We start from the raw sequence: 18,285 nt of genomic DNA on the forward strand, positions 1-18,285 counted from the left end.
CCCAAAATAATACAATGAACACACTTATACCACTCACCAGATTCACTCTGTTAACAATTTGGCTGACCCATTCAGTTTTTCTAAATATACACAGGTCCTTCCCTTTCTTGAAAATGTAAAAAGTAGGATGAAGATAGTAGGATTCCTTATCCCCAAATTCTTTATCATTCCAGAACAAAAACATTCCACTATTCAACTGCAATACCATTACCTCACCTAAGATAAATAACAGAAGTTCAATAACATCACTATAATACAGTACAGATAAAATTTTCCCAGTTATTCTAAAAAATGTCCTCTAAAGTTTATCTTTCTACTTATCCAGGACCTAATCAAAGTTTATGCTTTACTTTCAGATATTTTAACTCTTATTTAGCTCTCAATTTATAACATTCTCACCACTGCCCTAGGTTTTTCATGACATTGAATCATTTGAAGACTTCAGGTCAGTTGTCCTGAAAAGATGTCTCACATTCTAAACTGATTTGACTGCTTCCTTATGATTATCAGCTAAAGTTTTCCAGAAAGAACACTGCTAAGGAATGTTGCATACATCCCATGCACCACATTATGTCTGAAAGTGTCCTGCTACTGGCGATACTAATATTCCTCATTTTGTAATTTTTTACTTTGTAATAAGTCACTTGTAGGATAATATTTTGAGACTCAAGAGCACATTTTTTCCTGTCGACTGTGGAAACCAGAAGTCAGCAGACTATAACTTCTAAAGCGCTAAGGAAAAAAAAATAGCTATCGAAGGAGAGCTGTATGCCAACCAAAATATCACTCATGAGTGAAGGCAAAATACGTTATATCCTGAAATTATTATTTCATGATGTGGCAAAAAAAATTAATAGAAGACCCTCTACACACACACATAAAGCTTTGCACAGAGCTTTGTTTTTTATACATTTGCCAGGGATTTAACATTTTTAGCCAGTCTTCAAAAAAGTACCTTACCTGCCATCTCTTCTAAGGGCAAAAGTGATGCCATCTTTCTGAAAAGGAAGCAGCTTTGCTCTTAGTTTGTCAGGCAAATAATCCAGCTGTTTATAAGATTCACTTGTCAAACAGGAAATCTGATATGCAAGAGGCTTTTTTATATTATGAAGTCTAGGCATGATGATCCTAAAAATCAAAGAAATCACAAAAGGGAAGGAATTGGGGAAATAGATATTACTAAGTGTATTGGAGAGTTAAACTTAAATAATATTAACATACTTATCAGTAGTCTTAATAAACTATCTATATAGATATAAATTAAATCATGTTTCCAGAGTAAGCTACTAAGAAAATTTAAAGCACTGAATCCAAAAGCAACCACTTAATTCACTATCTAAAAACTCAGCATCTTCTATTTCATTCGTATTTGTAATTGAGCCATAAAATAGCCATAACCCTATTTTAATAAGTAATAATACATTACTGAAAAGTTATAAATCAACTACATTTTTAACCAACTGAATAAAAATGAAGGACAAATTTGCTATAAAAGAGGAATCCTTTCATAATTTATAGATGTACATTTTTATATCACACCATATTTTCTAAGATTGGAATGAATCTTAAGAATTCAACAAGTATTTATTAATTTAAAAAACAGGCACTACAAGCCACAATCTGGAGAAGGACCACACCTTCACAGAGGGGAGACTAAAAATAAACAAGATGATTAATTACAGTGCAGTACAAATATTATAACACTAAGGCAATGGCCACTTCTGTTAGGCTAATCAGCAAAAGCCTCCCTTAGGTTATGCTTGGTCTACAGTGTTAAGGATGGAACAGAGACAGTCATGTTCAAAACCAAGAGCAGTGCCAATAGATAGCATCAGCAAAGGCCCTGAATTAAAAAATGGCTCAGTGTTTTCTAGCAACAGAAAGGAAGCCAATGTGGCTGAACCAAGGGAAAGAATGGTATAAAATGAAGATATCCAAGAGTCAAGTAACATAAGACTTTGATGAGGACTTTGAATTCTATTTTAAGAATGAAAGGCTGAGGAGGTTCCCAAGATGGCTGCAGAGTAGCTGGAAGCTCTGTCCACTTGCTCCCAGCTTGGGACTAGCCTTGCAGCTAAACTGCAAAGGGATCAACTTGAAAATCCAGCTGAGTGTGAGAGTAAGAGTGACCATGTGTGCAGATGACTGTGCAGGTGTGAGTGTGCAAGTGCTTGCCCACCTGTGAGGACACTCAGAGGTTGGCGACCTGGGCTCTCCTCTCAAAGCTGCTGCTGCCACCAGTAGGTCAGCACAGCAAGTCTGCCTTGCTGTGTGCAGAGTGTGCAGATTTGGAGCTGGAGCCATTCTGTGGAAGTTACAATACCCTCCTCTGGAAGAATAAACTAGAGCAGCCACACCTTGGCACACGGACTTGCCTCTGTGCTTTCCACCCTGGACAGGGCTGCGCACCCTGCCTCTGTAAGGAGCCAGGGTCTGGGGCCTGTGGTACTTGCCAGGGAGGGGGCTGTCACCTCCCTGGCCCCAGGCGCTGCCAGAACTGCAAACAGAGTCTAACTGAGGAGGAGACTGCTGCTCAACTGAGGACCCAGGAACACCACTAGTGGAGAGAGGCAGCTGGGGCAGCCCTGGCTGCTGAGACCTTGACTGGAGCACAGCAGTGAGAGCCTGAGGCTCAGACTCCCTGGAGGAGTGGCATGAGAGCCCTTCCACTGCCCATTGTTACAGTTTTGCAGCTAGACTCTTCCCTTCTTTCCCCTACCCCATGAGGATGACATAAGACTTGAAAGAAGACAGTGCATATTGGATATAAGCTATCGATTTGTGAGAGACGGGGAGAGGCACTGCTGTGAGTGACAAGCCTCCACAGGTGGCCTCCTGTATGTGCCCCAAATGCGGACCCAACCTACACTTAGAAGCCCTCTAAAGGTGGAGGCAGTCGTGGGAGGTGTAAAGCCCCTTCGTTAGCAAGATGGAGAAAGGTTCCCAACAAGGTACAGACTAATAAAAACCAGGGCCCAAATACAACAGAAGAGTCCAAAAAAACCACACAAGGGATATTCCTAGGGCATCCAGATCAGGAGATCAAGGAGTCTGCACTGTACATGCTCTGTGCTCTGGGAAGAGACAAAAACTTCTAGAGACAAAACTTACTAACTTTTCTTTTCCTTAAAGGGGAAAAGTAAAGGTTTTGTGTTTGCAGCTACCCAATTTGGGCCTGAGGAAGAGGGTGGTACGAACTGGAGTCTAAAGAGGAGTCTGGAGTGGGAAGCATGGGGGAGTGGCTGTGGGATTTTCGGGACCTGGATACACCTGGACTCCATAGCAGCCTTCTTTCTTGAGAAGAGCTAGCCCCTCCCAGGAAAAAATCAATTACCTTGCCCTATGGGATATTACTGTCTCCACCCTTTGGAAATCCCCTCACCACAACCTCTGATACCCTGTTTGTTTGTGTCTCTCAGCAAGTTTGTTTATTCTTCTTTCAGTTTTGCTCTGTTTTGGTGTTCTGTTTTGTTTGGGTTTTCTCTCTTTCCTTTCTCCCATCCTGTCCTTAACTTGCTGAGGAGACAGAAACATAAATAGACTGAGGGGTTGTCAGAGACTGGTGGCAGGGTGCATTGAATCCATACATATCCTGAGAAACAGTCTGGTGCTCCCCCTCTCAGGAGAGCTAAGGAAACACCCGCCTGGCACCGGGCAGACTGAAAATCTGGGCTTTGGAAGCCTAGTAGGGGCCCTGTCCTACAGAGTATAGGGAAATAATCCTGGGCAGATTCAGACTAGTGGCTCAGGGGAGGGAGTACACATCCCACCATCTTCCATTAAGTCTAAAAGGTATCTGCAATGGGAAACACAGGAATCACGGCCACCTATTTCTACCAGAAGCCCACTCAAAATAGTGGGGTCTGTGACTGGTCTTAAGATTGACAGCAGGCCAGCAGGCAGAGACAGGCAGAGGTGGATCCTGTGGTGATTCGAAACATTTGCTGACACACTGCTGGACTCAGTGCTAATAAAAGCCAGCTTTGCAAAACAGTTGGGCCCACCCCAGGAGCTGCCAAGCCTGGAGGAATTAGCAACAAATTGTGGACCACCTGTAGCTTTGAGAAGGTGGCCAAGGACCATACCACCAGGCATTGGCTTACACCAGACTCACATCAGAGCGGTATCCAAAGGGAGAAAACAGAAGGCAATATCTAAATTGTGCTGAAAATTATCTAATTTTAGATAATTTTATCTAATTAGATAATTTATCTAATTATCTAATTATCTAGATAATTTTCTAATTATCTAAAATCCACTCGGTTCTTTTTTCATTAACTTATTTTTTCTTTTTCATAGCCTTTTTCTTATCTTTTTCTTTTATTTTTGGTACCCTCATTTTTCTTTTGTATCACCTATTCTACCCTTATCTTTGATTACCCCTACTGTTTTCCTTCTTCTCTCCTTTTAGTATTTTTGTTAGCTATTCCATCTCCCTGTTTTCCTCCTTCAGTTCATTACAAGTAGTAGTTCTCTTCCCCTTTCTCCTTTCATGATCACTTTTCTTTCCTTTGGTCTCATATTCTTTTTCCTTTTCCCCTTTCTCTACTATTATATTTTGCTTCCTGCTGTTATCCTTTACTCTCTCGTGGTTGTTATTGCTGTGGTGGTCAGGAGAGTTCCTTGTTTTGGTGTTGTTTTTGTGTTTTTTGCTTTGTTCTGCTACCACCTACATACAACAGTGTACAACATGTAGTTAGGGTTGAGCCTCTTAGCTAGCCAGTCAGCGGGAGTTCCCAGCAACAAATGGGACAAATACAATAGGAAAGTCCACATAACCCACACAGAGATCATTTCTAGAGCATCCAGATCAGGAGATCAGAGTCTGTCTGCACCACTTGGTCCCACAGGATTCCTAACATTCGAGTCCACTGCCCAAAGAGGAATCTACAGAAAAAGCTAAGGGAAATCAAGGCAGGCAATTTATCAGACAGAGTTCAAAGTAATGGTTATAAAGATTTTCAAGTACCTTAGTTAGAACTATAAAGAGCTCAGTGGGACCTACAACAGCATGAAGAGGACACAGAAATCTTGAATAAGAACCAGTTAGAAATCAACAATGCAATATATGCTATGAAGAATACACTAGAAATAATTGAAAGCAGGCTAGATGAAGCAGAGGATCAAATCAGTGAGTTGGAAGACAAGCTAGAAAAAAACAGACCAATAAAATGAAAAAAAGACACGAAAAGAACAATAGATTTGGGAACTTAGGGACAACATGAAACAACAATATTCTCATCATAGGGATATCAGAAGGAGAAGAAAAGAAGCGAGGGATAGAAAATCTGTGAGGGAAAAATTTAGTGAGGGAAAATGTAATACAAGTCCAGGAACCACCGTAGGTCCCAATCAAGATGAACAACAAAAGAGCCTACTCCAAGACACATTACAATCAAAATAGCAAAATTTAAGGACAAAAACAGAATCTTAAAGGCAGCAAGGGAGAAATAGCTAGTAATATAAATGGGTGCTCCAATAAACTATCAGCTGATTTCTCCACATAAACACTACCAACCAGAAAGGACTGGCACAAATATTCCAAGTAATGAAAACGGGTGATCTCCAACCAAGACAATTCTATCCAAAGGGCTCTCATTTTAAATAGAAGGCAAAATAAAGAGCTTCACAGAAAAAAAGATGGCTGAAAAAGTACATCTCCACCAAGTCAGCACTGCAGGAGATGCTAAAGGGACTGCTTTAAGAAGGAATAGAGAGAGAAAGGAACACAGGTACAGAGGGAAAAAATGGTATTGAATATGTATCTATCAATAATAACCTTAAATGTAAATGGATTAAATGCTCCAATCAAAAGACATAGGGTAGCTGAATGAATTAGAAAACATGACCTGAATATATGCTATCTAAAAGAGACCCATCTTAGAACAAAAGATCTGAAAGTGAAAAGATAAAAAAATATTCCAAGCAAACAGACATGAAAACAAAAGATGAAATAGCAATACTTATATCAGACTAAATAGACTTCAAAAACAAGGCCATGACAAGAGACAAAGAAAGCCACAACATAACATTTAACAGAGTAGTCCAACAAGAGGATATAACTCTTATAAACACATATGCACCAAATATACAAAGAAAATAATGGAGGACTTTAAGAAAGAGGTAGACAGCAATACAGTCATTATAGGGGATTTTAACACCCAACTCTCAAAAATAGAAAGAACTTCCAAACAAAAAAATCAAGAAAATATTGCAGAATTGAATGACACTTAAGATAAAAGGGACTTAACTGGTATATAAAAACATTTCACTAAAGAAGCAACATACACATTCTTCTCAAACCCACATGGGTCATTATCAAAGATAGACAAATGGTAGAACAGAAAATTAGCCTCAATAAATTCAAGAAAATTGAAATCATATCAAGCATCTTCTACGATCATAATGGCTTAAAACTAAAAATCAAACTCAAGAAAAAAAACCTCAAAAACATTTTAAATACATAGAGGCTGGATAACATGTTATTAAATAATGAATGGGGTAATCAAGAGATCAAGAAAGAGATCAAAAGTATCTGGAAACAAACGAAAATAAACACACAAACACCTCAAACCTATGGGACATAGCAATGACAGGAGGGAAGTTCATAGCAATACAGACCTACCTAAATAAGACAGAAAAATCTCAAATAAATAACCTAATCTTACATCTGAAAGAACTAGAGAAACAACAACAAACAAAGCCCAGAATAAGCAGAAGAAAATAATCAAGATCACAGCAGAATTAAATGGCATAGAGACTAAAAAAAAAAAAACAATACAAAGAATCAATGAATCAAGGAGCTGGTTCCTTGAGGGGATAATGGAATACTAGGCAGAAAGGAAGAAGGAACTCTTACCTTTTGTGACAGCATAGATGGAACTGCAGAGAATTATGCTAAGTGAAATAAGACAAGCAGTGAGGAACAAATAGCATATGATCTCACCTATAAGAGGAACCTAGCCGACAAAACAAACAAATTAACAAAACAGAACCTGAGACATGGAACTAAAGAACAAACTGACAGTGACTTCAGAGGAGCAGGGAGAGAAATCAAGGCCAGGGGCATAGAATCAAGGGAAAGGGGCAAGTGAAAAAACATGAATAGAGGACTCATGGGCATGGACAATATGCAGGAATTGACTGTGGGAGTGGTAGGAAGGGGTGGGAAGAGCAATGGGCAAAAAGATGCAACAACTGTAAATGGACAATTAAAAAAAATGACAAAACATTAACCAGCCTCATCAGGAAAAAAGCAAGAGTGAACCCAAGTAAATAAAATCAGAAATGAAAAAAACACAAGGAACAACTCATACCGCAAAAATACCAAGTATTGAGACTTCCGGCCAAGATGGAAGTGTAAATGTAAACACTGTGCCTCCTCACACAACCAAACTTAAAGACAACAAAGATTTAGAAACAAAAACGCAACCAAACAGAAAAGTAAACTATACCAAAGTCCAACAACAACGAACCATTTATCCAAACCACTAAGAGGGGTAGAGGTGGTGGTGCCAGTGGAGAAGGGTCCCAGCAGGAGGAGGTGGTGACTGGCAACCCAGGCAGGCACAGATGGAAACCCAGTAAGGCTTGCAAGGTGGCTGGCTGGCTGGCTGACCGCAGACACACATTTGTGTGTGGAGAAACCAGGCAGCTTTAAAAACTGTCAATGAGACAGACTGCGAAACCCAGGACCCTGGCAATGGGAAATAAAGCCTAAAGGTACCGACTGGAAAAACTTTCAGGGGCTAAGGTGCCAGGAGAGACTCCTAGCCCCACAGGAGAGTTCACTGGGGAGACCCACAGGGTCCTAGAATGAACACAAACCCACCCACCGAGGTACCAACATGAGAAGGGCCCAATTTGTTTGTGGGAAGGGGCAGAGGGGACCGAAATCCAAGAGAGAGCTGAAAAAATGCCATAGCTCCCTCTCTGTCCCGCCCCCAGTCACAACCCAGTGACTGGGCTAACCCGCTCCAGGGAACACCTAAGCTTTTGCCCCTGACAGCTTTTGTAACAGGTGTGAACAGACCAAAACATTATGGCTCAAGCAGAAGAACAGCTCAAAGACCTAGAGCCAATACTTCTAAGCAACCAAGAGATAGCCAATCTATTGGATGCACAGTTCAAAACACTGGTGATCAGGATGCTCACTGAACCGGTTGACTTTAGTCACAAATTAGATGAAAAAACGAAGGCTACACTAAGTGAAATGAAGCAAATTGCACAGGGAACCAAGAGTAATGGAAACAAGTCTGGGACTAAAATCAATGAAGTGGACCACAAGGAAGTAAGAAACAACCTAACAGAAAAGAATGAAGAAACAAGAATTCAAAAAAATGAGAGGCTTCCCTGGCTGGTGTAGCTCAGTGGATTGAGCGCAGGCCTGCAAACCAGAGGATTGCGGTTTGAGTCCCAGTCACAGCATATGCCTGCGTTGCAGGCCAGTTCCCAGCAGGGGACCCATGAAAGGTGACCATACATTGATATTCTCTCCCTCTCTCTTTCCCTTCCCCTCTAAAGATAAATAAATACAATCTTTAAAAAATGAGAGGCTCAGGAACCTCCAGGACATCTTTAAACATTCCAGCATCCGAATTATAGGGGTACCAGAAGGGGAAGAGGAACAGCCACGAGCAGAAAACTTATTTGAACAAAAAATAAAACAGAACTTCCCCAATCTGGCAAAGGTAATAGACTTCCAGGAACCTCAGAGAGTCCCAAAGAAGGTGGACCCAAGGAGGAACACACCAAGGCATATCATAATTACATTAGCCAAGATTATTAAAATGAAGGAGAGAATCCTAGAAGCAGCAAGGAATAAGGGGATAGTAACCTACAAAAAAGTTCCCATCAGACTGTCAACTGATTTCTCAAAAGAGACCCTATAGGCAAGAAGGGGCTGGAAAGAAATATTCCAAGTCATGAAAGGCAGGACCTACATCCAAGATTGCTCTATCCAGCAAAGCTTTCATTTAGAATGGAAGGACAGATTAAAGCCCTTCTCAGATAAGGTCAAATTCAAGGAGTTCACCATCACCAAGCCCTTATTATACAAAATGTTAAAGGGACTTATCTAAGAAAAAGAAGATAAAAATATGAACAGTGAAAGTACAGCAAACCTACAGTCATTAACAACCACACCTAAAACAAAAGCAAAGGACACCTAGATCAGGAGTGGAACCATAGAAATGGAGATCACAAGGAGGGTTAACAACAGGGGAGTGGGAGGAGAAGGGAGGAGAAGTTACAGAGAATAAATAGCATAGAGGGTTGGTAGAAAATACACAGGGAGAAGGGCAAGAATAATACGGGAAATGTAGAAGCTAAAGAACTTATGACGCATGGACATGAACTAAAGGGGGGAATGGGAGGGAATGGCAGGGAGGAAGTGTGCAGGGTGGAGGGGAATGAAGGGGGGAAATAGACAACTGTAATGGCATAATCAATACAATATATTTAAAGAAAGAAATATCAAGTATTGTAAGAAATTACTATGAACAACTATATGTCAAAAATTTGGACAGCTTTGGTGAAATAGACAAATTTCTACAAACAGTCTTCAAAAACTGAATCAGGAAGGAGCACAAAACCTGAATAAGGTGGTAACAAGAAAATTGCAGCAGTAATCAAAAAACTACTGACACACAAAAGCCCTGGACCAGATGGCTTCACAGACAAATTTTACTAAACATTCAAAGAAATACTAATACCTATCCTCAAACTATTCCCAAAAATTCAAAAAGAGCGAAGACTCCCCAACTCTTTCTATGAGGCTCGTATTATCCTATCCCAAAATCAGGTAAATACACAACTAAGAACCAAAATTATAAGCTAATATCTCTGATGAACACAGTAGACACTACAATCCTCAAGAAAATACTAGCAAACCCATTCTAACAATACATCAGAAAGATCATGCACCATGATCAAGTGGGATTTATTCCAGGATTGGAAGGATGGTATAGTATTTGCAAATCAATAAATGTGATACATCACATAAACAAAATGGACAAAAATCGTGGTTATATCAATACATTCAGAAAAAGCATTTGATAAAATCCAGCATCCATTTATGATAAAAATACTCAGCAAAGTGGAAACAGAGGGAGCATACCTTGACATAATAAAAACTATGCACAAGAAACCTACAGTCAACATCATACTCAAAGGGCAAAAACTAAAAGCTTTCCCCTTGAGATCAGGTACAAGAAAAGGGCGTTTTCTTTCACCACTCTTAGTCAACATAGCACTGGAGGTACTAGCCATAGCCATCAGAAAAAAAGAAGAAATGAAAGGCATCTAAACTGGAAGGGAAGACGTAAAACTGTCATTACTTGTAGATGACATGATAGTATAGAAATCCCTATAAGCTCCACCTAAAGACTACTCAACCTAAAGCCCTGGCTGGTGTAGCTCAGTAGATTGAGCACGGGCCTGCGAACCACATGATCGCGGTTCGGTTCCCAGTCAGGGCACATGCCTGGGTTGCAGGCCAGTTCCCTGCAGGGGACGCACGAGGGGCAACCGTACATTGATGTTTCTCTCGCTCTCTCCTTCCCTTCCCCTCTAAAGATTAAAAAACAAACAAACAAACAAAAAACCCTCAACCTAATAAAAGAATTCCACAAAGTAGTCAATATTCAAAAACCAATGGCATTTTTGTACATCAACAATGAACTATTAGAAAGAGAAACTAAGAAAATAACAAATTTAGCCCTGGCTGGTGTAGCTCAGTGGATTGAGCGCGGGCTTGCAAACCAGAGGATCCAGGTTCCATTCCCAGTCAGGGCACATGCCTGAGTTGCAGGCCAGTTCCCAGAAGGGATGTAGTTCCCGGCAGGGGGTGCACGAGAGGCAACCATACATTGATATTTCTCTCCCTCTCTCCTTCCCTTCCCCTCTAAAAGATAAATGAAAATAAATTTTAAAAAATGAATTTACTACAGCAACACAAAAATAAAGTATCTCGGAATAAATTTAACCAAGGAGGTAAAAGACCTGTAATTAGGAAACTATAGAACACTAAAGAAAGAAATTGAAGAAGATACAAATAAATTAAAGCATGTACCCTGTTCAGGGTTTGAAAGAATTAACATCACTAAAATGTCCATAATGCCCAAAGCAATTTATAGATTCAGTGCAATCCCTATTAAAACAGCAATGACATATTTTACAGATATTGAACAAACAATTCAAAAACTTATATGTAATCATAAATGAGCCTGAATAGTCACAGCAATTTTTAGAAAAAAGAACAAAGTAGGAGGGATCATAATACCTGATATCAAATTATATTACAAGACCACAGTAATCAAAACAGTCTGGTACTGGCATAAGAACAGACACACAGATCAATGGAACAAAATAGAGAGCCCAGAAATAAATCCATGTCTCTATTTCAATTAACATTTGACAAATGGGGTCTGAGGATACAATAGAGTAAAAATATCCTCTTCAATAAATGGTGTTGGAAGAACTGGACTGGTAAGTGCCCCCTAAAACAAACAAACAAACAAAACTAAACAAAACCAAACCTGGACCACTAAATTAGACTATACACCAGAATAAACTCAAAATGGGTAAAAAACTTAAATATAAATCATGATACCATAAAAGTCCCAGTCGAAAATATGGACATTAAAGTTTAGATATCCCATGTAGCAATATATTTGCTGATATATCTCCTAGGGGAAGAGAAATAAAGGAAAAATAAACAAATGGGACCACACCAAAATAAAAAGCTTCACAGCTAAAGAAACCATGATCTAAGTAAAAGTGGAACTGTCTGTATGGAAGAATATTATTTGTCAATGATACACTGGACAAGGGTTTAATCTCTAAAATATATAAAGAACTCAGATGACTGCACACCAGGAAGACAGATAATCCAATTCAAAAATGGGCAAATGATATGAATAGACACCTTTACCTAGGAGGACATACAGATGGCCCACTGACATATGAAAAAATGCTCAACATCACTAGCCATCAGAGAAATGTAAATTAAAACCACAATGAGATATCATCTCACACCTACACAAATGGCTATCATTAATAAATAAACACAAAACAAGTGCTGGTGAGGATATGGAGAAAAGGGAGCCCTGGTTCACTGTCGGTGAGAATGCAGACTGGTGCAGCTACTATGGAAAATGGTATGGAATTTCCTTAAAAAATAAAAAATGGAACTGCCTTAAAAACGGAATGACCCAGTGATTCCAGTGCTGGAAATACACTCTAAGGATTCTGATAAACCAATTCAAAAGGATTTATGCACCCTTCTGTTCATAGAAGCACTATTTACAATAGCCATGAGTTGAAAATAGCCCAAGTGCCCATCGGTAGTTGAGTGGATTAAAAAACTGTGTTCCATTTATACAATGGAATACTACCCAGCAGAAAGAAGTCCTACCTTTTGTGATAGCATGGGTAGATATGAAGACTATTATGCTAAGTGAAATAAGCCACTCAGCAAAAGACAAATACTATATGACCACACTTATAAATGATATCTAATGAACAAAATTAACTAATGAGAAAAACAGAGCTGGAGTCATTAAAACATGAAACAGACTGATAGCTGTAGGGAGACAGGAGGTCAAAGGTGGAAGGAAGGGAAAGGGATTAGTCAAATATGTATGAATGATTTATGGACATGGATAATGGAAAGGGGATTGACTGTGGGAAAGAGATGGGGGCTGGGGCATGGATGGGGCAAAACAGAAAACAAAATGGGACAACTATAATAGAATAAACAAAAAAAATAAAAATAGGGAGGAAAAGAACAATAAAAAAGCCTTAAATGAGTAGAAGGAAGGAAATGATAAAGATCACAGCAGAAATAAATAACATAGAATCTAAAAATATATACAAAAGATCAATGAATCTAAGAGCTGTGTTTTTGAAAAGATAAACAAGAATTACAAAACCTTAAACCAGATTCATCAAGCAAAAAGGAGAGGACACAAATAAATAAATATAGAAATGAAAGAGATGGAAAAAAACTAACATTGAAGAAATACAAAGTATTGGCAAGAAAATATTATGAACACCTATATACCAACAAAATGGTAACTTACTAGAACATACAGTCTTGTAAAACTAAATTAGAGAATCTGAGTAGACAGATTACACCTAGTGAAACTGAAGCAGTACTCAAAAACTGGCAATGCATAAAAGCCCTGACCAGGTGGCTTCACAGGTGAATTTTATAAAACATTCTGGGAAGAGCCAACATCTCTTCTCAAATGAGTCAAAAAAATTCAAGAGGAGGGAAAGCTCCCAAGCCCATTTTATAACACCAGCATTATTCTAATGCTAAAACTAGATAAAGACACCACAAAAAAGATTACATGCCCATATCCATGATGAACACAGATGCTCAATCCTCAACAAAATATTAGCAAACCAAATACATCAATTCATCAAAAACACCATACACCATGATCAAGTGGGATTTATTCCAGGAATGCAAGATTGGTAAAACTTTTGCAAATCAATAAATGTGATCTACCACATAATCAAAATGAAGGATAAAAACCATATCATCATATAAATAAATGCAGAAAAACCATTTGATAAAATCCAGCACCCATTTATGATAAAAACTCAGCAAAGTGGGAACAGAGGGAAAACACATAAACATGATAAAGTCCATACATGACAAACACAGTGCCAGCATCATACCCAATGGACACAAACTACAAGCATTCCCCTTAAGATTGAGAACAACACAGGAAAGTCCACTTTCGCCTCTCTTATTCAACACAGTACCAGAAGTCCTAGCCATAGAAATTAGACAAGCAGAGGAAATAAAAAGCATCTAAATTGGAAAGGAAGAAGTAAAACTGACTTTCATTGCTGATGATGTGCTACTATATATAAAGAACCAGAAAGCATTATGCTAAGTGAAATAAGCCAGGCGTTGAAAGACAAATACCATATGATCTTGCCTTTGACTAGAAGCTAAACAACAAAACAACAAGCAAGCAAAATATAACCAAAGACACTGAAATAGAGAACAGGTGGACAGTGACCAGAGGGGAGAGGAGAGGGAACTTCCGGGGAAAAGGGGAAGAATTTACAGGAACTAGTATAAAGGACACATGGACAACAATTAAGGGGGATGGAAATGGGAGGGAGGTGGGGAGCACTGAGGGGAGGTGGGCTGGGATGGAAGTAAAAGACAGAAAACTGTACTTGAACAACAATTAAACAAAATAAAATGAAATAAAAAAGAAAAACTAAAAAAAAAAGAATCCCAAAGATTCCACCAAGAAACTACTAGAGCTTATAAAGTCAACAAAGTAGCAGGATACAAAATTAATATCCAAAAATCAGCTGCATTTTTATATGCCCATAGTGATCTAAAAGAAAGGGAAATTAAGAAAACAATTCCATTTATAATAGCTTCAAAAAACCAAAATACCTAGGGATAAACCTAACCAAGAATGTCAAAGACCTGTACTTGGAAAATTATAAGACACTGAGGAAAGAAACTGAAAAAGATACAAATAAAAGAAGGACATACTGTGTTCATGGATAGGAAGCACTAACATCATTAAAATGTCCATGGTACTCAAAACAACCTATATATTTAACGCACTTCCTATCAAGATTCCAATGTCATAAAAAAAAAGATTCCAAAGTTGTATTTCACAGAACTAGAACAAATATTCAAAAAGGTATATGGAACCACAAAATGCACCACATAGCAACAACAATCCTGGCAAAGAACCAACTTGGAGGAATCACATTACCTAATATCAAACTATACTTACTACAAGGCCAGAGTAATCAAAACATCATGGTACTGGTGTAAAAACAAACACATAGATTGATGGAACAGAATAGAGAGCTCAGAAACAAACCCACGTCTTTGTAGTTAATAATCTTTGATAGAAAAGGCAGGCACATACAAAGCACTAAAGATAGATTATTCAATAAATCATGTGGGAAAATTGAACAGACACATGCAGGAAAATAAAACTATACCACCTTCATAAACCACACACAGGAACAAATTCAAAATGGATTAAAGCTTAAATATAGACCCAGAACAATGAAAATCTGAAAACACACAGGCAATAATATCTCTGCTCATAGCAATATTTTATTGGATATATTTCCTCAGACAAGGGAAACAAAAGAAAAAAATGGAACTACAACAAACTAAAAAGTTTCTACACAGTAAAGGATATCAGAAACAAAACAAAAAGACAATCCACAGAATAGGAGCACATATTCACCAATACATCTGATAAGAGGTTAATACACAAAACTTATAAAGAACTTATAAAACTCAACATCGAAATAACAAACAATCAAATTAAAAGTGTGTAAAGAACCTGAATAAACACTTCTCCAAAGAGGACACAGAGATGGCCAATAGACATATACAAAGATGCTCAAGTCACTAATCATGAGAGAAATGTAAATTAAAATAAAACTAAAATATCATCTCACACTTGTCAGAATACTTATCATCAACAAATCAACAAACAAGTGCTGGCAAGGAGGTGGAGAAAAAGGAACCATTTTGTTCTGGTTATGGGAATGCAGACTGGTGCAGCCACTATGGAAAGTAGCATGGAGATACCTCAAACATGGATCTGCCTTTTGACTCAGAGATCCCAGTACTTGAAATATATCTGAAAAAATCCAAAACACTAATTCAACAGAACATAAGCACTCCTATGTTTATCGGCATTATTTACAATTGCCAAGACATGGAAGCAGCCCAAGTGTCCATCAGTAGATGAGTGGACAAAACAACCATAATACATTTATACAATGGAATACTACTTGGCCGTAAGAAAGAAGAAAATTCTACCCTTCACAACACCATGGATGGATCTACGGAACATTATGCTAAGTCAGAGAAAGACAGATACTGTATGATTTCACTTACATAAGGAATCTCATGAACAAATTGAACTAACAAGCAAAGTATAGAAAGACTCATGGATATAGAGCAGGATTACTGCTATTGGAGCAGGTGGAAGGGGGAGGGTTGCTTAGTGGATGGAAGGATTGAACAAAAAGAAAAAAAACTCATATATATGGACAACATGCAGTGGTTGCAGGGGGGAAGGGTAGTATAGGGGTGTTGAATGGTAATGGAAAAAATACAATAAATTTTTTTAATCTGAAAAAAGAATAAAAAATTAGAAAACACATTGTATATGAAATTAGTAAACATTAAATGCAAAAGAATGGAAAAACACATTATGCATACCAAAATATACCTGTATAGACCTTATTAACATCAGACAACATAAGTCAAAGGCTAAAAAAACATTAGAAGAAGGGATTTTATAATGATAAATGGTTTAATTTCCAGAAAGATAAACATAGCCCCAATACAATAAAAATATAAGGAAAAAAACAGAAATGAAAGAAAGGGGCCTCTGGTCAGATGGCTGTGTAGGCAAAAATGGACCGTCCCTTCACACCACATCAAAATTACAAATAAAATACAGAACCATCACTCAGAACCATCATAAACTGAATTGAGTAGAAGTCTGACAGCTGAGGAATTAAAGAAACCACATCCATCAAGACTAGTAGGAAGGGCACAGATGCAGAATGGGCTGGTCTGTTACCCAAGTGTGGTGGATAAAAATTTGGGAGGGATATCTCAGGAGCAATCAGGCCCAGCTCCACACCAGGCCTCTCATCCCAGGGTTCCAGTGCCAGGAAAATAAGTCCCCATAACTCAGGCTGCAAAAAGCAGTGCGGATTGAGGTGGAAGAAACTTCTGGAGTACCAAGCAGTTCCTCATATAGTACACACACATGGACTCACCTACTCAGACTCACAGCACCAGGGTGGCAGCTTGAAGGGCACCAGTGCCACACTGCAAGAGGCTGAAATGTCTATTACCAGGGTGAGCAGCAGGCATTGTTCCTTTTCTGAGCCATCCTGCTGCACAGGCATAGAGCCAGTACACTGGTGCCATATTTGAGTTTCCATCAACCTGGCTAACACAGTTTGACCCTCATCGGAGATCCCCAGAAACCCTGCCCCCCCCACCCCAACTAAAGGTTCCATCCAAATGGCTTTTCCATATGAATGGCTGGTCTTAGCTCCACCTTCACAACTTCCCAAATCCTATCAAACAAGCAACAGCTGGCCTTACTGAGCTCTAGGCCCAGCCCAAGCACCAGCCATTAGTTTCACAGCTTGGCTTCCCTTGGAAACCTCCAAACCCAGCACAAGTAGCAGCCTTCTTAGATTATTTTATAGCTCAAGAAGTGGGGCCCCAGGACAAACATAAATAGACTGATCTTGGCCTGCACCACGGAGGAAACACCAGGGCCAGCACATACAGTGGACAGCTACATACCACTTTGGAGCACTGCTACCCTGCTCCTCCACAGAGGGGCAGAGATTGGTGGTCAGTGGTCACAAGCATTCCTTGCAGCTGACTGGCCTGGGTAAATCCCTCCCACTGATGTGCCTACAGCAACCAAGGCTCAACTACAAGTGGAGAGTGTACTCAGTCGACACTTGGAGTATTCAGCTTGGGTGATGGGGAGGCTGTGCCACTGGACCCTACAGGGCACACCTACTACATTAGGCCATGCTACCAAGGCAGGAAGCTGTATAGCAGCTCTACCTAATATAAAGACACAAACATGGAAAGGCTGACAAAATGAGGACACAAAGAAACATGGCCCAAATGAAAGAACAGATCAAAACTCCAGAAAAGGAGCTACATGAAATGGAGATAAGCATTCTATCATCTGCAGAGTTCAAAACAATGTTTAGAAGGATACTCAAGGAACTTATTGAGGGCCTCAGCAGTATAAAAAAGATTCAGTCAGAAACAAAGGATTCACTAATTGAAATAAAGAACAATTTACCAGGAAACAACAGTAGAGTGGATCAAGCCAAGAATCAAATGAAGGATTTGGAACATAAGGAAGAGAAAAACAACCACACAGAACAAGAAAAAAAAAAGAATAAAAAAAATGAGGGTAGTATAAGCAACCTCTGGGACAACTTCAAAAGGTTCAACATTCACATCACAGGGGTGCCAGAAATAGAAGAGACAGAGCAAGTAATTGGAAACCTATTTGAAAAAATAATGAAATAAAACTTCCCTAATTTGACAAAGGAACTAGACACACAAGTCCAGGAAACACAGAGAGTCCCAAAAAGATGGATAAAAAGAGGCCCACTACAACACACATCATAATTAAAATGCCAAAGGATAGAGATAATTAATCTTAAAAGCAGCAAGAGAAAAGACATTAGTTCCACACAGGGCAATTCCCA

At 39.0% G+C, this 18,285-nt stretch overlaps 1 protein-coding gene across 4 annotated transcripts in view; it reads right to left on the bottom strand.

Moving 5' to 3' along the window:
• ZRANB3 (zinc finger RANBP2-type containing 3) overlaps window positions 1-18,285 on the bottom strand; it is a 244,418-nt gene that overhangs the window by 220,540 nt on the left and 5,593 nt on the right. For all 4 annotated transcript variants that reach the window (XM_037070527.1, XM_037070407.1, XM_037070316.1 and 1 more), the window contains exon 2: window positions 961-1,128. In XM_037070527.1, coding sequence (XP_036926422.1) covers window positions 961-1,121 — 161 coding nt within the window. In that variant the 5' untranslated portion in view covers window positions 1,122-1,128. The remainder of the gene's footprint in view (window positions 1-960; window positions 1,129-18,285) is intronic.

Source organism: Sturnira hondurensis, unplaced genomic scaffold, assembly GCF_014824575.4.
Source record: "Sturnira hondurensis isolate 20B ecotype Veracruz unplaced genomic scaffold, ASM1482457v3 Scaffold0000256, whole genome shotgun sequence".
Classification (NCBI taxonomy): Eukaryota; Metazoa; Chordata; class Mammalia; order Chiroptera; family Phyllostomidae; genus Sturnira; species Sturnira hondurensis.